Source organism: Rosa chinensis, chromosome 6 (assembly GCF_002994745.2).
Source record: "Rosa chinensis cultivar Old Blush chromosome 6, RchiOBHm-V2, whole genome shotgun sequence".
NCBI classification, from domain to species: domain Eukaryota; kingdom Viridiplantae; phylum Streptophyta; class Magnoliopsida; order Rosales; family Rosaceae; genus Rosa; species Rosa chinensis.
Genome location: NC_037093.1, coordinates 62,617,900 through 62,641,692, shown reverse-complemented (window position 1 = coordinate 62,641,692; position 23,793 = coordinate 62,617,900). Strand labels below are relative to the sequence as shown.

At 39.9% G+C, this 23,793-nt stretch overlaps 1 protein-coding gene across 1 annotated transcript; it reads right to left on the bottom strand.

Moving 5' to 3' along the window:
* Positions 1-8,364: 8,364 nt before the first annotated feature.
* On the bottom strand, positions 8,365-9,353 carry LOC112173422 (indole-3-acetic acid-induced protein ARG7). The gene has a single exon (XM_024311041.2). It carries the CDS (start codon positions 9,265-9,267, stop codon positions 8,839-8,841), a length of 429 nt encoding a protein of 142 aa, XP_024166809.1. The 5' UTR covers positions 9,268-9,353; the 3' UTR covers positions 8,365-8,838.
* Positions 9,354-23,793: the final 14,440 nt, after the last annotated feature.

Here is a 23,793-nt window from a genome sequence, read left to right as displayed (position 1 = left end):
CTTGGACCATCAAACGAGTTGTTACCTAATATAAGTTTGTAGTTTGTAAGTTTATAAGACTTTGTAAGTTTGTAGTTTGAATCTATTGCATAGAGTTTGAATCTACAACCATGATTTCTAGGTCTCTACTATTAAGGTTATAGAGTTAGTTAGTTTTTTTTTTTTTTTTTGAGAAAATGAAAATTTCATTAATAACCAAACAGATTACATAGCATTGGATCCATCGTTACGGGACCGTCAACATAAGTGACTTCCATAAGCCAAAAAGACCCAACCCCTAACTAAATTTTACGCTCATACCTGCGAGCTACAATGAGTACCAACCAAACCTGTACCGATACAACCCAGCCACCAACATTAAGATGAACTGTTTTCACCCATTCAGAGACCGCAACCCAAAACCGCTAGGCCACGTGTAAGGGTGATTCACCATCACGTTGATAACTAAAAAGCACCGACAAAAGACCAGACCATGACACAGCAGAACGACAATGGCACCATAACAATGGCATCGACCCTACCAAGAAACACCTAACCCCTCGCTCATAAGAGGAGGGACTTATTTTCAACAAAACAACAACCGGACAGAAAATCCAAAACCAAAAGAAACTGAAAACAACACAAACCAAGTGAGGCCCATGAAAAGAAGCCCAGCCCAAATACCCTTTTCCCGGCCACTAGAGAGCAAACGCCCCAGACAGTCATTCCCACCGCCGGCGAGCTCCGATGTCACCACTCCGCTGCCACGCACCACCATGCCACGTTACCGCATCCCTACGCCACCGTGCCACCTGGCCACGTAGCAGACAGATCCGACTACCTGCATCCGACTGCAACCAGATCCAAAACCTCAACCGATGTTGGCCTCGATTCGATCTCGTCCGCCGCATCATAGAATGCCAGAATGGTGGCGTTAGATCCCACCATCGGAGAGGGCCATCGGGTCGCTGCTCCACAGCTGCCTTCATCCCCGATCCGAGAGGGACAGAACGGAATCCGTCTGACCAACCCAAGGTCGAAAACCCAGCCTTCTTTCCCAGACCGCTCATCTTCTCAGACAACCCACCGCTATTCATTATCAACTTCCCCTCCCGGGCTGGAACGCGGTGGCAGAGGTGCCGGTAGCGTTCAGCCGGGAAAGAACAAACCTTAGAGCTTTTTTCTTTTTCTCCACCCGTGGGGTGCGTTCCTAAACCCTAAATGAACTAATTAATCACACCTCTGAGATTATAGAGTTAGTTTGTTAGCCTTTAATATCTTGCAAACTTTTCTCTAAACAGCTTATGTGCCTAAATAGGGTGAAACTATTGGCCCATATTTGTACCTAGGACTTGTTCAACAATGGAATGGAATATTATTCCAAGGTATCTATAACAAATAAATGGGTTTTATAGTTCTTCCTTGTGCTTGGACCATCAAACGAGTTGTTACCTAATATAAATTGAGAGATGTTCAATGGTGCAATGGATATATAGTTTAATCATGAATCTAACCTGCAATGGTAATAAATCTTCCGAAAATAATTTGATTCAATTTACTCGTTTTCTTTAATGATTTTACAAGCACATACTTTTTTAAATATTGATCCAAACGTTTTATAGATGTTTAGAATATTGAAGTTTCGTAGATTAGCACAATGACGTAATCAGTCTTGTATCTAAAATTTCAATCTTACGATGCTAACCATGTTATGTAGAATATAACTGCATAATCCTGTTGAAAATCGAATCTTGTTGAAGGAAAACCTAATTTGTGTTTAGCCCAAACTCTAGGTTACTTGACCTAGTGGTAATAGGATTTAATTAGAAGGATCTAGAATCCTAATCAATGTAGAATTACTTTCCTTGTATGATTGAGATTCTATGCATTGTAATCCTCTATATAAAGAGGCCCCTATTATCAATGAGAACACACAGCAAATTCCTCTCAAATTCAGTTTCTCTACAACACGTTATCAGCATGAGCCCTAACCCTGAAACAAATAGCCAAACCCTGATTCAAGAAGCTAAAAACCTTGAATCCGAATACAAATCGTTGAAGCCTTTTCTGCCTCCACCTCACACCTTAAAGGAATCGATCTCAGGAGTCCAGAACCGGCGGCCCCACCCCAAGAACCGGCCGGAAACTTACCGAACCGGCCACCAGAAGCTCCATACAACTCGCAGCAAATATTCCACTGGTTCACCATCTTCCGAACCTTCAAATTTCACCAAATTTTGATACCAGAAGCCCATTGATATGAAGTTTCAGGAACCGGAAGAAAATTTGCAAAAACCGGCCTAAAAAAGCGTGAACCGGCCACTTGAGCTGCTGCATCTTGAACCGGCAGAAAAGAAAAGAAAAGAAAAGAAAAAGAGAAAGCAAAAGAAGCCCAGAAGGACAGAAGCCCAAGCCCAAGCCCACTGACGCAGACCCCACGGCCACGTCAGCACCCTGACCCACTATCACGTCATCACAGGGACCCACTACCACGTCAGCAACAGGGACCCACTGCCACGTCAGCATTGGTCAACGGTCAACATTCCGGTCAACCCTTTTCCGGTCAGCTACAGTAACTTCCTGCCAGCTACAGTACTTTTCCGGCAGCTACAGTACTTTCCGGCCATCTTTTAAGGTAAACTTTTCTAAAAATTCCTGTTTTTGAAGTTTTTTTTTATTTCTTCTTCTTTTCTCGGGGACTTCCAACATCCCTTCTTCTACCCCCCTTTCTTCTTCATAAGGGAGACCAATAGCCGAACTGTGGGGGTTCGTGCTCACTCCAAGCTTGGAGCTTGTAGAGTCCTCCAAACTTAGAGTTTGTTGAGAAGAAAACGATCGACCACATATATCGTTGTTTCGATCTAATCCAAAATCCCTCTTGGAATCGGATTTTCTTAGAAGCGACTACGCTCAGAAAATTCCTAATTTCTTGGAAGCGACTACGCTCAGAAATTTAATAGTTTTTCGTGGTAGTCTTTTCGCTCCGAAACTAACCCTAATCTTGTATTGTTTTTCAGGATAAGTTACCTGAACAAGTTGAACTTTGTTCCACTCGAGACAACTGGAGCAGGATACCATAGGTGGGTCCGAGATGTGCGCCAACATCTTAAGGCTGATGGAATTCTGGAAACCATCCAAGAGCCTAGTCAGAACGTGCTCTCTATTGAGCAAGCTACTGCTTTTGAAGCAAAACAAGCTAAAGCCATAATTCCCATGACAAGGCACATGAATGACGCGCTCCAAAATGAATACCTCAATGAGGAAGACCCAAGAAAGCTATGGGTAGAACTTGAGCAGCGATTTGGCAACGTTCGTGACTCCCTGCTTCCTAATTTAGAAGTGCGATGGCATAGCCTCCGCTTTTGTGATTTTAAGTCTGTGCTTGATTATAACTCGGAAGCTCTTCGTATCAAGTCTCTGATGGAGTATTGTGGCCAAGCCATAACTGATACGATGTTGATCGAGAAGACTCTCTATACCTTCCCCGTCTCTGCATTGATGATTTCAAAGAATTATCGGATTGATGTAAATGCAGGACGTATCACAAGGTTTCATGAGCTCATTGGCGCCATGAACGTAGCTGAAAAGCACGATAATATCCTTGTGAATAACTATAATGCTAGACCCGTGGGAACTAAGCCTATTCCAGAGTCTAACTATAGTCGCGCCCCCAATGGAGGATGCAAGGAGCGAAACCCTAAGGATAGGGATAATTCTAGACGTTCTGGTCCATATGTTCGCCCTAAAGAGGAAGGAAATCGCTAAGAGAGGCGTGCACGGAACCGTGGAGGTCAACGTGTGAAGAGAGAGAGAGGCGGAGCCTCCGACCATGGTGGTAACGCCACCAAGAGGATAGGTCGTCCAAATGGCGCCTCGATCAAGGGAGCCTGACCATAATGATGTTTGTTTTCGATGTGGATCAACTGAACATTGGGCCAAAACATGTACCGCACCCCAGAATGTTGCAAACGCATACAAGACGTATCGTGAAGCAAGGGAAGCAAATTACATGGCACAAGAAGATCAAGATGGTGATTTAGATCTAAGGGTGGAAGACTACAAGGATCAAGACCCAGAAATTGGCGATTTTGATTAAGTCTTTTTATTTTCCAAGAGATGTAGGCGATTGCCATATTACTTTTTATTGGATTAAATTTTCTTTGATCATAGAAACAATGATGTATTCCTTTGGCTTATGAATAAAATTTCGAGTTCTTTTCATTATGACTCAATTTTGATTCTGAGCATATGACTTTGTGACTACGATGGCTCGACCATCAGTATTAATTCAAGGACATGGAATAACCCAAGTTCCACTTGCCAAATGGCACCTTGATTACAGTTGTCACAGAAACTCTCTACGCTCTTAGGGTAAATAGTACCCTATGAATAGCCAACGAATTCCATGCGAAAATGCATGTAGAGAACGGAAATGAGTTCCTTTGCATTACCTCTAATGATTGCGAGCAAAGACGCATCTTAGAGAAGTTTATGTGTCTCTCTAGTGGACTTTATGTCACTATTCGAGCTATTAAATCCAATACAGCTATGAGAGAAGATCTCTTGGATTTAGACACATATTGACTTTGTCACGACAGGATAGGTCATCCTAGTCATGATATGATGATCCGTCTACAAAAAGACTTCACACGGACATCTTTTCTCTCAAGCGAAATGAAGCATGAATCAAAAGTTGATTCTTAGACTAAGTGTGACCGACGTTGCTGCCTAGGGCACCGCCTCCGTCCACCACCAGCCTAGGGCTGGCGTAGTCCCTATCCATGACTCCATGGATGGCGTCCATCATGGTGATGGCGCCCTAGGTGATGTTGTAATCACCAACTTGCTTCAAAATAGTGTTTCAGACGCTCAGGCCTAACCAAAATTCTCATTGGTTGCTTCTAAAGCCTCTCGCTCGTTTTACTAAGCCTGTTTCTTAGGGAAATTAGGACTGAGACAGTCCTATGCAAAGGATATGACAATACTCATTCTGTTCTTACAAAGAATCCGTAGGGATTTTGTGGATTGATTCAACCAACTAGCGGACGCTTAAATATTTCATGATGTTGGTTGACACGCAAACACGCTGGTCACGTGTTGTGCCATTGTCCACCTATTGATACTGCTTACGCTACACTCCTAGCACATATCATATGACAATGGGCTCACTCCCCAAATCATCCTACTCAGTCAATTGGATTTGACTATGCTAGTGAGTTTACATTGAAGACTTTCGATGGATATTGCAATGGGCTTGATGTTGGACATCACATTCCCATGTACACACCCAATTGGTCTCGCGGAAACGACTACGATGGTAGTCCGAACATTGGTAATGCGCACCAATCTTCTTACATCCGCTTGGGGTGATGCGATATCGCATGCAGCGATGCTAATTCGTCTACGACCTACCGCCACTCAACGTACCTCTGTGTTACAGCTAGTGACAGGGTACACGTCTTTTGTACTTCCGCACATTTGAGTGAGCCATTTATGTGCCAATTGCGCCGCCACAGCGCCCTATGATGGGTCCTTATAAGACGAATGGGCAACTACGTTGGATTTGAGCTTCCAACAATCGTCCGCCACTTAAATGCCCTTGCTAGGCGATCTCCTCACCGCTAGATTTGCGGATGTCACTTTGATGAGATAATCTTCATGTCGTTAGGGGGAGATAAGAACACGAATGTTCAACAGGAACGACAGGAATTGTCGTAGTCTGTCCCCACTATGTCTCATCTTGATCCCTGTTAAAGTGACGAGATCACACAAATATGCTGCAAACATGCCTGCAAGGAAGGACGTCCCTACGAGAGGATGTAGCGCCACCCTACACGGAGGTAGGCATGACGCCAACGCCAATGAGAGTGGCACTCTGGCGTTACAGGCCATGGCCCCAGCTAGAATGCGTGGAGAGGCCCGTGGGTTCGAAGGATACTTTGGCACATTCCAATCCTTTGATCATCAAGACTCAAAATCCGTCTCATGAGAATCTTCCGGGTTATGGTTATCGTTGGGGGACGCCTCAACGTCAGAACCTATTCCGGAGAATATAGAGCTCTATGAAACTTACACTAGTGTACATGAGACGTGGGATAGAAACTCCATCAGAATTGATGATGTAGTTGCGTATTTTGTTGCGCATGAGTCTTTGAGTTAGATGATATCGAACCACGCTCCGTTGATGAATGAATGCCAACGTAGAGAGAAATTTGGCCTAAATGGAAAAATGCGATCCAGGTTAAGATGGATTCTCTAACGAAGAGGAAGGTTTTCGAGCTAGAGATGCTAACACCTGCTAACATAAAACCTGTTAACTAATGGGTCTTCGTTAGAAAGCGTAGTGAGAAAAAGAGATGGTAATCTCGCCTTATGGCGCAAGGCTTCTCACAAAACGCCCTGGAATCGACTACGATGAGACATATTCTCTCGTAATAGATGTCATTGCACTCCACTACCCTGTCAGTTTGTTAGTTTCCGAATAACTGAACATGCAGCTTACAAATGTGGTCACTACGTATCTCTATAGGGATCTAGATACAGAATATACATGAAGGTTCATGGCGAACTTTATTTACCCAAGTCAAGAGGTTCTAGACCACGGAGCGCGTTTACAATAAGGTCGAAATGCTCACTAAAGTGACTACTTGATTGGGAAGGGATATGCCCACGCGTTTCTATAACAAGTTTCGGATTCTATCGCGGTTCATGTTGGACATGATCTTCATTAGAAGCCCTTAAAGAGTTAAAGGAAACCGCTGAACACTTGAAATCTGAGTTTGAGATGAAGGATTTTGTGAGAACACGATTATGTCTCGGTTTGGAACTTGAGCATCGTGTCGATAGATGCTTAGTCATTTTGACAAGGTCAAGCCTTCAAGCACCCCCATGATCGTCTGTAATCTTGATCCTGAAAAGGATGATCCTCTTCGTCGAAAGGATGATGACGAAGATGTGCTAGAGGCAGAAGTGCCTTACTTAGTACAATAGGTGCATTATTGTACTTATCCCAATGCACAAGACCGGACATCTCATATGTTGTGAACTTGTTAGCTAGATATAACCCTGCGCCAACTCGACGCCATTGGATTGGTGTAAAAGATATCTTTCGATACTTGAGATGTATGAATGATATGGGCTTGTTCTATCCCTACAAAGAGATGATGGATTCGGACCCATCACACACCAGAAACGCCGCCAACGCTGGCCTGCGTTCTCTATCCCTATTCCAAAATGACATGTGTTTTGGAAGGTTTTGCTGAAGTTTGGTATCTCTCTGACCTACACAATGGTCATTCCCAAACTGGTTAAGTGTTCACCATGGGAAAAGACCGTGATATCTTGGAGGTCTACAGAACATACAGTAGTCGCTATATCTTCGAACAATGCAGAGATCATTGCTCTTCACGAAGTGGTTCGTGAATGTAAATGGATTGGATCCATAATTACGCATGTTCGAACAATTGTGATTTGAAGTCTACCACAGATGAGCCTACGAGCATTTAGGATAATGCTACTTGTTTTGAACAAATGAGGCAAGACTACATCAAAAGCGATAACACCAAGCATAATCAGCAACAACAGACACTCCTCGAGATCTTGGTTCGATCTGAGGACAGTGAGGCAGACTTGTTTACTAAGTCATTGCCCAATACCATGTTCGAGGAACATGTGGCAAGAATTGGCTTGCGGAAATTATCTGAACTCCCATGATCGTAGTCATCAGGGGGAGGTGCAGACATCAGGGGGAGATGTCTACATGTTCGTCTCGAATCGTGAAGGGTGTGTTGTGTTCTTTTTCCCCTTCGACCGAGGTTATTTTTGTCCCACTGGGTTTTTGTTACTCGGCAAGGTTTTTAACGAGGCAACGAGAGAAGCACCGCGTTTGGGCAACACAAGGGGGAGTGTTGAAGGAAAACCTAATTTGTGTTTAGCCCAAACTCTAGGTTACTTGACTTAGTAGTAATATGATTTAATTAGAGGGATCTAGAATCCTAATCAATGTAGAATTACTTTCCTTGTATGATTGAGATTCTATGCATTGTAATCCTCTATATAAAGAGGCCCCTATTATCAATGAGAACACACAGCAAATTCCTCTCAAATTCAGTTTCTCTACAACAAATCCATAATTTTAGTTATAAAAGATTTCGAATCCTATTATATCTAGGTTAAAAAGACAAAACCAAATCAGGTGAAACAGAGCAGCTAGCTAGAGGAGCTCATGCTCTGCAGCTGCATTCACGTGGGCTGGTGCCATTATAACTTCCACAACCGCTGCCATGATTGAAAACTTCAAATGCATATAACAATTTAAAGTCGCACGAAAATGTTGTAGGCATTAGTTGTCAAACAAGGTATAATATCCATAATGGATTACGATCATGCTGGAACCCTCTACAATTTTTTCATTAATCAATCAATAAATCACAGAATTTACAATAGTTTAAAAGAAAAGAGCCCCCTAATCATCGACTCTGTTTCTCATAGAGTCATAATAGCTTTGATCTTCGTCTTCGATCAAAAATCACAAACCCTGCCTGGCCTCAATTCCGATTCGAACCCGGGACGACTCGGTGTATATAAATCCCCACCCTTTTTTGCCATCTCCATAGCATTCTTCGGAGTTTGAACTCGGTCACTCGCTCAGTAACTCACTACCCCAAATTCCCCAATATTTCGAATAAAAAATAAAAATAAAAAATTTTGCAGCAAGCAAAAACCTCCCCATAACCCAACCTAACTGGGTTAACTCGGACTGAGTCACCACCCGGGTCAGAGACGATGCAGCGTTTGTACAATCTTTATTTGTTTCAGAAACCAAAGAACAGACCAACTACGAAAGCAGCTGGTTCTTTTTTACCAGATTGTTTTCTCGGAAAAGCCACGAAGCAACGGTCGGGAATCGGCCAAGAAATCGAAGTTACTCCTCACGTCCACGTGGCAGTACCGGGCCGACCCGCCGGACTCCGATCCGGAAATGTACCGGACCACCTCTTCAAAGAGTGACTCGTCGCATGGGATCGCCAGCGGGCCTTGGTTAGTGAAGCCGTACTCCTCCTCGGCTTGTACGAGGAGCTTCTTGAACACGGGGTGGTTAAGGTACGACGCGGGCATGACGTATCTGGTGCAGTAGGGGCCGACGCAGATCGCCACGTGTCCCGCTGGGACATCCGACGGTGTGCGGCTAGCTGACGACATGCGGGCCTTGCAGCGCCACCGCCGCAGCAACTGGCGGAGCTTCACAATGTGGCGGATCTTGCTGCATTTTGTGGCTCCGGTTGACATTTTTTTTTGGTGTGAAACGACGGTGTGCTGTGCGTTTCGGTGAGAGGTTTGTTTTGGTTTGCTGTAGATGAGTTGGTGGAAATTTTGAGGGTCTGAGCTTTTGGGAGGGTGGCGGGTCTTATAGAAACGAGATTTGGGAAATGGCCTTGGTTTCTCGAGATAATTACATGGTCACTGTCTGCTGTTTTCGCAGCATTTTTTAAGGCAGTGATTTTGGTGATTGCAAGTAGATTTATGTTGCTGTCAGGGTGATAGATATTGTACGTTGTACCATAATAATGTTCAAATTCACCAAACAAAAATAAAAATAAAAATCTTAAAATATTGGATGAGAAAATACAATTTGGATTAACCACCACCAAGATTGCTATGGTGTCATTTGATCCTTGAATTGAAACACACAAGATATTGCCATAGAGTTCGAAATTTCAAATGAATTTGTGGTTCATTTGATTTTAGCATTAGTTATAGTTACCCAAGTAGATATTTTTCAATAATAATCTCTTATTTTTCTCTGTTAAATTTTTTGACTTTTGGGCCCTCCACAGTTCAGATCTGCAGCAGGGTGGAGCAACAATGCCAACACCAATCTAGCGACGGCGGCTGTTATTGGTCCGATGACTGTAGCTTGGCGGCGGATTGTGGGTTGCAATGTTTTCCTTTTTGTTTATGTTACGATTTTGTTTCTTCAGTTAGGGTTTTGGTTAGGGTTAATAAAGTCCCTACTCACTTGAGTTAGGGTTGTGTTCCTACTCTTTGGAGCTAAGATTAGGTCTGTGTTATGCCATGTCAATGGTGTCATTCCCAAGGATGATCAAATTTGGTTTACTGTAGTGGTCAATCTGCTGACAAGCGATCCTTTACATGTGGTCTGGTACTTTTTAGACACGGTGTTGAAGAGGACGCTGTCATTTGGCTGTCGACTACGAGGTACTACTGGGACATTCAGGATTATCGGTTCAAAGTAGCCTTGGTAGGAGGTGTATTGTGGTTAGAGTTTGGGCTCATTGGCTTGATGGTATTTGTAACCGCAGTTTCTTGGGGTTTCGGTCTATGTCCCCCCTCCCCCCCCAAATGTCTGCTTTCGATTGATTGAATGTATTTTCTATCTTTCCCTCAAAAAAAAAAAAAAAACTACACAAAAATCTGAATCAAAGGAAACGTGGATTACTTACTAAAGAGAGGTGATGAAATTGAATACGGACTTTATTTTTACGCGGGGAGAGCTAAAAATACGAGCATAATCAATATTTGATCAATCGAAATAGTTGCTAAATTTTTATTGACATTTATTTGGTAAAATTGTAACGTTATTGTCATTAACTTACTGTTTTGAGTGAGTGGAAAGATTTTTGTCAGTACATTGGATAACTTGCAAACTGATTTTTAATTTCCAGGGATTAGAGGTCAAGCTTCGTGTTTACATTTACGAGGTTACAAGTTATCCAGTTTTAAACAAGAAGCAAAGTACAGGTCGATGCACCAGAGTACAAGTCCTAAACAATCTGAGTGATCCGAGTAATGATCAAAACCCAAAACAAACTCGAAGCCGCCGGTGTCGCAGGAGAAATGAACAAAATGAAAAACAATATAGAAACGTTTAACAGCCCTTGCAAATTTAAGATGCCCGAAACTCCGAACCCGCCGCATCCACATGCATAAAGTTGCAGAGAGACTTGAGCAAGAAACAAAACAACTCTTCTCTGTAAGTTGTTGAACCTATTACCTACGGAAGATGCTTCTTCCTTTTTTGGCTTGACAAATTTTTAAATCTACGTTCTAATACTATAATCACCTAAGCTAAGCAATTCCAAAGGCAACGATTTTGTATTCTCCAAATCTGACCAAGCCCCCATGTGCAAGGATGCCCCAGCTTTCGTTTCTTTACCTAAAAAACAAAAACCCCAAAACAAAGAGCCAAAATGTCCCCTCCTAATCACTCTTTTGGAGCATCCCACCCTATCAAATTCCAGTTTACTTTCTCTAATCGCAGGGATCGAACTGCGACATCTGGCACTTAAGCGACCATTAACATCAATCATTTTCCATTATCTTGGCCTTAATATATAGTTTAATTAAGAAACCTAAAGTCTCTATATATACAAATTTAGAACTATGCAGTATGCACTAAAAGAAAAAGAAATATGGTCAATGTGAGGCAGTGCATAAGATCCAATGGGTCCACGTGCATGTTATGGGAGGTAGGGTGCATCCCCCCGAACGTCACATTAATCTGCATGGTTAGTACTTGTTAGGATTTTAAGGAATATCATGGCACTAATTCATATTTCAAGACACAAGACACAATGTTTTTTCTTTTTCGTTTTTTTTTAACCATCAAATCTTGGCAACATAGTCATAGACCTATAATATATCCCCGAGACCATCAATTATGTTTGCTACAATTTTAAAATTTTCCCAAGTTTGTTTGCATCCTCCTTTTCATTTCCCCTCCCTCTTTGTTTTTATTTGAGACAAAACTTTCAGAAAGATTTCTAAGAATATATGCATGAGTTATCTAAAGGGCAGCTTCGGAAATTAGTCGTCGCATGCGAGGTTATTTTCTAATGCACTTTTCATTCCAATTTTTCAGAATTTCTGGTGTCATTGCTTCATCTCTATCATTCAGGGAGTCTGGTTCGGGATACTGAAGTCCATATCCAAGTGCACAGTTCTCTAGGAATACCGTTATCACACGTCATTGTTAGGGCTGATGTGGCACCGCCACGGGTCTTGGGAGGCATGACAATTGGGTCAATCAGCCAATAAGAGAAGAGAAAGGTATTGGGTAGGAGCCGTAGGACCTACTGCTCCAAAGAGTCCAACGGGGCTTTATAGGTTATGTGGTAGCTCTGTAATAAGAGGTCGGAAACTTTAAAATAAGGGGGTCCAGGTTCGGAGTTGTACAGAACTCCTTCACGGACTCACAAAATCCGGGAGGGCTACGTCGTTCACTTCCATACAGACTGTCGTATGTTCTTTAAAATCAGTGAACGTAGTTCTAATTTAAACTAATAAGCACGATTAAATTTAACTTTATAGCATTTCAATGTCAGTAGAAATTTGTTTTTGTTTCCTCACTAGTTATGCATGTAAACTGTGCACACGGCGATATATACCAAATCAAGAAGTTATACGAAAAAGTGAATGTTTATATGGTATTATTCATACGAAATTATCTTCAACAATTTTTAGAATTACATTACAATATAATTAAAAAGCCAGAATATCTGCATTATCAAATTTTTCAGACCTTCGCCTACACTCTGAATTGGTTGTACTCCGTGGAGTACAATTCGTTCCGTGGAGTACAATTCGTCCTTGTAAAATATTTATGCAAAAGCATTATACTAGTTACGTCCATATGATTGTTAAGGGTGATAATGTTAAATATGAACCAACCAATGGGCAGTGGGAGTGGTCTTAATGACATCTGGTTATAAGTTAAGAAAAAGGTTAATGAACAACAAAAAGCACTCGGACATAGCAACAAAGCTCTGAGTCGCTTTTCTGTTTTAGATGGTGGATTGAGGACGTGTGCTGACTGTTGTTTGTAACTTTGTTTAAAATTAACAAAAAAAACTTTTGTTAAACACAAGTTTTGTTGCTAGCTAGCTGCAGATTTAAGTAAATTGGTAATGTTTGCTTTGGAGAATGTCTTATCGTTTTTAATCCACGAAGAAAGGCAATTAAGTCTCATCAACGGCGACAAAGCACTTAGAGTAATATTATCTTGTAGCTGGCACAAGCCAAATGCCCTAATCTAGTCCAGTGACGTACGTACTTGAAATTAATTCTTTATTCTTAACACTCCCTTTAATACGCTGATGGACTTACTTAAGTCTAATCCTATTTAGATTTATACTCTAACGTGCTTTGGATTTATATTGGAGGAGGGCACCACCCACTTTCGGTGTTGCGCGGTAAAGTTCTTATTTTTTTTGCGTACAGCAGAGTACAGTTTTCATAGGCTGCCACGTACCAGAACGGTGACGGGTTTGCTTAATCTAATTCTTTGTGGTTAACTTTGTCGTTAACTAAATTCTTAATCAAAGATTAAGCCTGTCATATTGGGGACATCCGATAATCAGGGTAATTGAGATTAATACACGATGTGAAACAAACTGTGGCTCGTACTGGAAACCAGGTACGAGCAAATTCTTAGATGGTTCAGAGTTTGCATGAGAACCAGACACAGTAACTATGAATATAATTGTCACCGATTAACTTGGATTAACGACAGGCTTAATTACCGTCCTTGTCAGTGCATTGCTCCTTTACAATTTTTATCAGAGTTTTGATTTGGTTTTCGTATGTTTGCGCACTTGTCATTGTCATAACAGTCATTGCTAGAATGCTAGTTTGCAGCGAGCTCGTTATATAATTAAGAATATCATCTCACTGATTGGAATAATTACGAATACAAACACAATCACAACTACTAAGGAGTTCACACACTCGGTATTCTCTATATTTGAAAACACCAGCTCATCTGATTCGGAGAATTCTTGGACGTAAATTTTCTCTTCCTTCATCGATCATCTATTTATATAAATTATGAAAACAGAAATTCAGAATATAAGGGAAGCAAGTCAACATCAAACATTGGTTCCACACTCAAGTGACCTAGAAAAAAAAGGACATATTTATCATAGAAAAAATGTGGTATATCTGCAACTGGAAGCTGGGGTTGAGGATGACTTGAGCTACGGTACATTAAATGTACAGTTGTACTATGCGCCACTGTAGAACTAAGCAGATACGCGTGTTGAAATGTAAGCCGGTGCTTGATCATCAATCTTCTTCTGAGAGTCAATGTTTTGTTTTCGAAGACTCGCGTGATTGAGTTGCATATATATATATTTTTGACACTACTAGTACTACTAACTAGTAACATGGATATGCATATCGTGCCTGCCGTATGCGTCGATCCAGATATTTGGTACATTAATGGACCCTTGGCCAGACTGACTTGATTTTAGAGCTTATTAGATGATCGGGTCTTTGGAGTTACCATACAAGTGGCCATATGAGTGCATATATCTACCACGTTAGGGTATGTCTTGAGCCACCACTTGTTTTGCGGCGTCTACTTCATTACATATACACTTGCATAAACTTATATCAAGTACTGTTTGTCTTGTGGCATCAGGTCTTGTTTTGGGATATGGGTTCGGTCGCTCTGTTTCTTTCCGTTTTGCTTTTCACAGCTAGTCCTATTTGCCTCCACGAACATTGTTTTACCGCCAAAAAAAAAAAATTATATATATACAGGTTTGCTCACTTAAATGACAGCTTTAAGGGACTGTGAGGGACGAATGTATCTCAACCACATGTATTAAATATAAAAACAGAAATTATAACAATTTAAAACTGTGCATTTATTTTCAGCCGTCAGATTCACTTATCTCTCACAGTCCCTTATAATATATATATATATATATATAGCAAGGCGTTCTGAAGAGGACGTCCGCAACCCAGAAAAAGTGCGGACGTCCGGGATTGCTCCGCGATCAAGGTTCGACGACGGCGCGCCTCTTGCCGGACGGAGGCCAAGGGCATCCCAGACCAATTTGTAGTGAAGACGAAGGCCAAGAGATCGAGGTCGGAGGTCTAGGCAGCGTGGTCGACTGCAAAATAGTAGTCCGATCAAGATCGACTGGAAAGTGGTAGCCGGCGAGTCCACCCGACTGCAAACTGGTCTGGAAGGTCCAGAGGGTTCGTCCGGCAACCGCAGCGCAGCCATTGCCGCATTCTCGACGCAGGAGGAGGGACCTCTGCACTTTTTCTGAGTTGTGGACGTCCCCGTCCCCTTCAGAACCCGCCCCTCATATAACAATCAACATTGTAAATATGAGGACAAAAGAAGAATAAATAAGAAATTTATATAGTGCGGTGTGTGCAGGACACAATTTGAGTGTCAAAGTTTTTCTGCATATCTGACGCAGAGGATGAGCCATTTCATCAATTCCGTGTAACCGAAAGGAGAACAGTACAGATAGAAGTGCACTATCTGCATAAATACGTACTGCAATGCAAAAACTTATTTATAAAATAGGAGATACCCATTCCTACTCTTACGTAACAATTCAAAAGCTAAAAGCTTAACTAATAGCTAGCTGTTGTAATTATATGAAGACGCACGCTCAGGCTCTAAAAAGCCAAAACGCGCGCCAGAACAGAAGAGCTTAAATGAATTCTCAGCTTTTCAGACCACACCATCATCATTATTCATTTTGGACGGTGAAGAAGAATCTATCTTCCTCTAAATTTCAATGGATTGATGGATAGGTAAGTACAACTACTATAATCAGCCCATAGATTCTTAAGGGGGTATTACACGAATGAAGAAGAATGAGGAATTCTGAATCTATCTCATAACGTCAGATCCTGAGAAGCACATGGAAATAGGCAAATTGTAAATTTGTAATAGTGGCCAGCCCATGCAGCTTATCTGCAAGACTGTAACCAACAAAACAAAACTACAAAACCCCTCTTTAATTTTATCATGCTCATTCATTCATTATTTCCCAAGAGATCAATCCCTCTTGACCCATCCCTATAACTCCAAGCTCGATCCTCATGCGACTTTCATAGTTTCATTGATCAATGTGCAGCTTTACTTTGACAAAAGCAGTCTAATCCGGAAAGTTTATAATGCTCTAGAGGTTTGATGCTTAATTTTTATCTCCAAACCATTAGATTTGTTCAACATGCATAAAACTAATAAATGATCGATGAGAGTAGAAAACTTCAATTCTCTAGACCACCGTAGGGCATCCGCCGGAGCCCGAGCAAAAAATAATATAGAATATAAGTTTGTAACTAACTGAGTAACTGATAACCTACCTACCTAGCTACTGTGTCAGATTACTATAGAAGATGACATTTCTGATAATATACACTAGTAGATCGAGGAGGTAGAAACTTTTCTAAATATGAAAATGGAATACCCGCTAATATTCAAGAGGCTTTGAAAAAACAAGGATTGCTAGCTGTCTTAGAACTTTGGTCTAACTGTCTTTGACATAACGAGCTAAGATGGTCATAGACTCATCATAAATTGAAAACTAAGGACATGCTTCTAGTGACCCTTTGACAAGATTAGGGCCTCGTTCCCATTATAGGACGCAGATTAATTAGTGAGGAACAAAATGTGGTGGGTGAGGTGTTAGGCACAAGCGATTACTCAAACCCACCTTTAATCATTTCTAGTTAACTTCTAAATACAACAAATGATTGAAAATGATTAGCAAGCTTTAGCAATAAGATTTGGTTGTTAGTGCCTTACTACAGTTGATTAGTATCAAAAAATTATGATCAAATCAACCTAATAGATCATATCCAATATCAAATTAATATGGATTCGGGTTCTTGATCTATCTAGGTTGAGTACCTCAAATGAACTACAAATACGCAACATCTGCCAATTGAATCTTGAACAAAATCTTTGTAACCCAATTTGTAACGTGGAAGAAGATTAGAAGTCAGATCATGAAAGGTTAACAAACACAAAGATTCTAAGTTAATGTCCGAATGTAGCTGCACACATGGTGTAATATATATACATGAAGGGACTAACTAACTAACTAGCGGCCAACCTCATGAAGAAAGAAGAAAGGAGAAAGAAAATAAAAGTTTCATATTAGGGAAGAGCATGTTACAATTGCCGGAATATGTGGGAGAATTTGTCACGATCCTTTCTGTCTTCTACATTTAGAAAAAACAACGGCTCACATGGGAGTTGGATGGAGCTGAGAATCATTCACCAACCTGAAAACCCCATCTTCTCCCACCACCTTTGCCCTTTCACATATACAATACTTGTAAATCTAATAATCTATTTATTTTTGTTGTTGATAAAAAGTAGGTTTTAAACATAGGTGCAGCTATATCAATAACCTATAAGTAGGGAATGGCGAGAAGTACTAGTTGGAATATAGGAAAGTACCGATATATGTTAGTACTCATAAGCTAGTTTGGAATATATATTCATATATCACTTGCAAATCATAAGAAAAAGTTACCAAAATTTTGACTGGATGAGTAAGAGGGCCTAAACCTACTAGAATGTTTTTGTGGATGAACAACAGCGCCTATAACTAGTGTGGGCTGTTTTGATAGAAGCCCCATACCAGACAATGATGGTGATCCGATTATGATTCTACCTATGGTGGTCTTGTATTTCTTTTTTTTATTAGCTACCCATACTTGAAGATGCAATGCCAATCATAAGTACATGGTGCAAATGGAATGTACTTTTAAACACCCACATCCCCATGAAAATGATTGAGAAACCCAACTGTAGGTGTCTTCCATATTTTCTAATATGCTTACAGCTTACAAGCAAAATAAAATGGTCTAAATTTCAAGTCCAAATGACTAGGTATTTGACATCTGTTTGATCTAGCTGTAGCAACTACAAATTCATTGAATTCAAATGGGATACAACCCCACAAAGAATCCAACGAAAGATGTACTTTTAAGACATAATAAACGGTAGATATTAGATAAAGATCATACAGAACAAAGCCAGAGAAGAGTACTAACATGGCTTGCCTTCTGGTAATGTGCTTATGTGAATTGAACCTATCACTCTTTGGGAAGAAGAAATCAAATCCATGCATTAATGTAAACATGAAAACAAAAGAGAAACAGAGGAAGGCATTTAATGTGCAAGACCTTAGATAGAGATAAAGAACAGTGTAAAACAGAGATGCGTGTGCAGCATATATACGTAACTCTCAAAAGGGGATTTCAAAATGCCATTAAGATGAAGATTGCCTAGCTGTTGCCTCTTGGCATAAATGACTTCTGTAGCAGCAAATAAGGTTCATAGATCCTGAAGAACATGATAAGAAAACAACAAAAGAAGCTCGGTGCCAAATTGAACTGTTCTTTTCCTGTGAATTAGGAACCGATTTTATATAGACAACAAAAGAAAACATGTCATATGGCAAAATTTCAGCAAACCTAAGCAATTTCTTGGTAGCAGTTCTTAATATAAATAATCTGGGATCTTGTATCATTAATTCCCATCCATACTAAAATGTCTGATGTTTAGCCTCATTACTTGAAGATAGGATAACTTAATAGGAGCAAAATTTTCAAAGAAACCATACTATAGGGACTGACTGCCCCTAAAAACTTTATTCTTAGTGTTGTTTACTTGTTTTAGCTTTTGTATGTTATTGTCTTATGACAGCAGCCTCCTGACTCTATCAAAGAACCACCCTCTATCATATTACTAATGCACAAAATTTTACATCTCCCAGTAGTTGTTAGTTGATTGATAAGGAAAAAAAATCCACATGCAGAGTCCTTCCATTCCCAGATGTGCTCTAGAACTTCTGTCACCAGGGTTTGATGTAGCTTATTAGTTATTCAATGAATTAATGCTTGGGTGAGCTTGGTTCCAGGATAGAGGATGCAGTCTGTCCTAAAAAATTCAAACCTACTCTAAGGCTAAGCCACTGAGGTGTTGATCTAAGCTGAGACGACTCCCCTCTTTAATTATTACCATCCCATCACTTCTTTCTGCTTTTTCAGTTCAGATTTTGATGATACGTTACCATTTAACTCCAGCTCAGAGTTCCTAATGTTTCGCAATACTTCTCAAGCTACAATAAACGTTTCGTAACAGCATATCACAAACGGCCACCATTAAAGACCAGTCAAATAGTAAGTACAGTGCACCACATGCATATGCCTGCAGCATTCAATAACAAGATGCTGACAAAGGCTTATGCTTGACAATTGTATATACCAACTAATTTGCACTTAATCACTAAAAGTATTAAGATTATTATGTATTGCTTAACTTGAAGGACAAGGAAAGGTACCTAATGACTTTGTTTTTAGTCTCACAGTGGAATGAGGATTGAATTCCAGAAATGCATTCCTGGCCTGCTTTCTCATCTAAGATGTTGAATTTTTTACCAGCAACTAATGATGACTGGGTCAAATATCCAATTGAACAGCAACAACAGCATCAATTTGTAGACTTAACCTTCCTAACAGTGTTCAATTTCATAGTGTCAAACATCATGACCATACAGGAAAGTAAACCTAGAGACCAAAATGCTTCAATTTTCAGAAAGCAAATCAAGAAGAAGCAGTATAGGCATTTTCTTTTAGAGTTCAGACTCCAGAGGATCTGAATACCAGTACCCAGTTAGCAGCTGAAACCTTCAACTCTTGTACTTGGCGCTTAAGTCAACCGTAGCTAGGGTTTACGAAGCAAACACCAAACGTTTCAGCAATAAGCTCTGTACAGAGAAGCATGGTCTTTTTGTGTGAATTTGTTGGGTGGGTCTTCTGTTTGAATCATACATGGGCTACTTTTGGCTAATTATGTACATGGGCTCTGAGGTAGTAATTTTGAGCCCGCATAAGAAAAGAAAATTGGGTTTACACTTTTAAATGACTCTTCAAGCCCAATATTAAAACTTAAATTGTTACAAAATTAAAATTTGTCCCCATGGCATGCACTTATCTTCAAGGAAATGATTTCCATACCAGAGAAAAGAATGCCAGAGTAGTCCATATAGATTCTCTGTGCCACATTGACAGTTAATTAGATGTAAATGGATATACCCTTGGTTAAGAAGATTGATATTTGATTTAGTTATGATAAATATTTTAATTTAAAACTATTTGATCGAGTGACATATATTATCCCTACATAAGTTTGAGGTCTTGAGTTCGTTAATCAAAACAGAACAAACCGGCATGGATCCAACCATAGTGGGTTAGATCAATGAGTAGAATGAGGACCAAATGCAAAATAAAGGCCCTTTTTTCTCTTCTTTTTTCAATCTGAAAAGCCCTTAAAGCTGCCTAGAATCTCGGCCCACAAACCCATAAAGTATCCCCAAAAAAATAAAATGAAAATAGGGTATAGACAAGACTATAAGACAAAATATTTCATCATAATATTTCAGAGCCAAATGTCTCCTTGCATCCCTACACACAATACTGCTTCTATGTCCCCTTCATTCCACGCTCGTTTTTGGGTTCCTTCGCTCTCAATTATCACACTCCAATTCACGGGTGCGGACCCCCACAACCGGCCCACCCAACCCAACCACATCATGTATTATTTGGGCGTACTCTCTTTATTAATTTTACTATGGTTAAATGCTCTAATTAATTCTCTTGTTTTGGGTCATAATGATAGGTTATAATGTCAATAACAACCTTAATCATTTGCTTCTTTTCTAAAGTTCACACCCTCATTCGACCAAAACCTTAATCATCTATGATGCTTTATCAACTTGGTATGCTGTGGTAATTACCTTAACACCACTTCTTCTTTTTTAATTGATTTGAGGCTTAAAAATTTACTGCAGTGGCATGTCGAAGTAATCATATGACAAGAAGTATTCTATTATTAATTTGTTAGAGTATTTACCACTAAACTACTACTCCAATAATCCAATAGCTAATTCTCGGTCAAATAATTGCAAGCATGGTCATGTGGGATAGTGAACTTTACTATGCTTTGCGGGGAGTGTATTTCATGCACCGTCAGTGAATGGATACTTGCAAGGAGTGGATTAGATAAGTGGCTGTTATTTTTTTAGATATTAAAATAACCTACAGTGCACTTGCACTGTCGGTGCATACAATCATCTCCATGTTTTGCGCTATCTTTTTAACTATTTTGAAACTTTAATCTTACATAGTTATATTTATCAGTATTCATCGATCATCAGGTTAAAATAATCTAGATATATTGAATAATAAACGCATCGGATGAATTGAGACCAAAGAGAGGGCGATACATATTGAAGATCAAGAAGTGGATTAGACATTAGAGCAAGTTCACATGTTGGATCACTAAGTCATCTACTATTCACTGCTTTTTCATGTTTATTTTCACTCTCTGAGTCACGGACACAGTTTCCAATAAGATCTGGGTCACCAGGTCAGCTTGCAGATCACCAGGGTGACACAGAGCGACCCAGGGCACGAAATACACTGTGCCCGTGACTCAGAGAGTGAAAATACACATAAAAAGTAGTGAATAGTAAGTGACCTGATGACCTACTGATGAACTTGCTCTTAGATGATACCACTATTTTTTATCAAAGATTGACATAATGTGTCACAGCAAAAAAAAGAAAACAAAAGGAAATGAAAATTTGAGCTGGGTCTCACAGATGGGTCCAATGCATGTATGACACGCGTCAAAGATCAAGAGGTGTTTGGGATATGATAAGCCGAGAATAGGGTGAGTTTAAGTTCCAACGCCGTTGAACACAGTGCTATTCCGTCCAATAACTGTTACTCGAGTTCTGTGTCAAACCGTTCGATCATATAACGACGTCGCATCGCCCCAACGGTGATCGAACCAATCCCACCGAATAGTGGTGGGTCCATGTCTCACAATTTCAACGGCTTGGATATTCTAATTTTGCGGGGCCATGAAATCTATTGTGTTAGGTCGGGTTCCACTAAAGCTTTTGTATAAATTGGTATGACGATTTTGCCCATGCATATGATGCCATGCCATGCACCAAATAATAATAGAAGAGTGGATAAAGAAGTAAAGATTTTGTTAAAAGATATCATCATAACATCTCAACTAATGCGGGTCATGGAGACTGTAACATATTTATTGATGAGAGATTCTTACGTAGGGTAAACGTATTACGTAGCTGGTAGTGTTGCCTAATCAGTGAACATGTAAGCAAGATTTTAAATTTCTCTGAAACTGTCCGTAATTTTGAAGTACCGAAACGAAATTCATATGCTATATCATTTCCGTCAGAAGTTTCCCGAAATTTTCCGTACATTTCCATGAAATTCTTAATTTCCAAAATATCTACACACACAATATATATTTAAAAATTCACACCGAAATTTCTCTAAAATTTCTGTTAAATTTTTATGTCACCTATAATGAATTTTTACTTCATAATTTTATAGAGAAAATATGAAATTTTGATTTTGATTTTTTTTTTTTTGCAATCAAGTTGAATACAACAAAAAACCTTTTTGTTTTTATCTGCTACAAAGTTGAATGCTCCAACCATAACATGATTTCCTTTTTGCTTCGTCTCAAATATTGTATGCTTCATACACTCCAAAATTCATGTACTTGGGAGCAGTATTATATGATACTAAATGAAAGCAGTTCAACCAGCTACATTGAACCACATCATAGTAGCTTTTATATTCCTTTTGTTGTACTGTTCATTTTCATTCACGGGGTTTTGGTTTTATGTGCCCCGCCCCACTCCCTTGTAATTTTCTAATTATTAAAAAAAGTAAATCATATTTACATTATCAATATACAACACATTATCAATACACATAGATAAAAATACTAGTTTAGCAACCTACTACAGTACTAGTTAATTACTCATCCATATAAAATATCATAATTCTATTATAAATGTATAATTTTAGAGATGTTACATTGTAAATAGGTTTATTATAAGTTAGTTTAGTCTATGTAAAAGTTTCATTCAAAAATATCATTTTATAAATGCAATTAATTTGATTTCTTTATTTTTAACCGAAATTTCCACCGAAATCGAAACTTTCTCCGAAATTTCCTTAAATTTGAAATATCGAAATCGAAATCGAAACCGAAATTTGAAACCTTGCATGTAAGGAGGTGCTTTGGATATATTATTTTAATAAGTAAGGATAAATTCAAAACACACTTAAAATTTTCTAAGTTTTGATTGGGCTGCCCCACCGCCACATTGTACGTTTTCTCCATGTAAGAATTTCTCTTTATCAAAAGGCTAATTTTGTAGTTGATTTCATTACAGCTCTAAGTTATGATATTTAGTCTGTAATTATTTGTTTGAATTGTTTCCCTTTTAGGTATTAACAATAGTTTCATTTAAGTAAGTTTACATTTTTATAGAATTTTTTCTTTTTAAATTTATATTCCTTGCTGGCATTTGGAGAATGATGGCAGGAGGGAGAGATGGCATGCGTTCACTCAGTGCACGACCAAGGACGAAGGTGAGGCAGCCGGTGGTGGGACGGTGTCGGATTTGCAGACAGGATGCTGGTATCACGGCCATTTGGATTTGGGCTCGTTGGTAGTTGGGCCTGGGCCTAGGCTAGCTGGTCTTTGGCCCTGGTCTAGTGTTACTTTTCTGTTTTCTTGTATTGCTTTTTATTTTCAATAAGTCCATATCGCGTACTGGTAGGAGTATGTGGCCTTGGTCCCGATATGTGCACTATGTGTGCCTGGTCTGCTCTAAGTTGGTGGCAAGTTCCTTGCATTGGCAAATGGTCGCAACCTCTTAGTGGCAGTAATATGTCTGCTCTAGGTAGGCAGCGAGTTCCTTGTAGTCAAATGGTCGCTGCCTCTTAATGGCAGTAATATGTCTGCTCTAGGTAGGCGGCGAGTTCCTTGTTTGGTCAAATGGTCGCTGCCTCCTAGTGGCAGGGTGAAACTTAGTGTCACTGGATGTATTTTCCAGTGGCAACATGATGGGAAAACTGTGAGTATGGAAATTATGCTATGCTGTAATCGAGTTGCAGATCGAGTTATAT

What these genes read in the sequence shown, in the direction of transcription:
- LOC112173422 (XM_024311041.2), bottom strand. Translation starts at nt 9,267, where the DNA reads ATGTCAACCGGAGCCACAAAATGCAGCAAGATCCGCCACATTGTGAAG.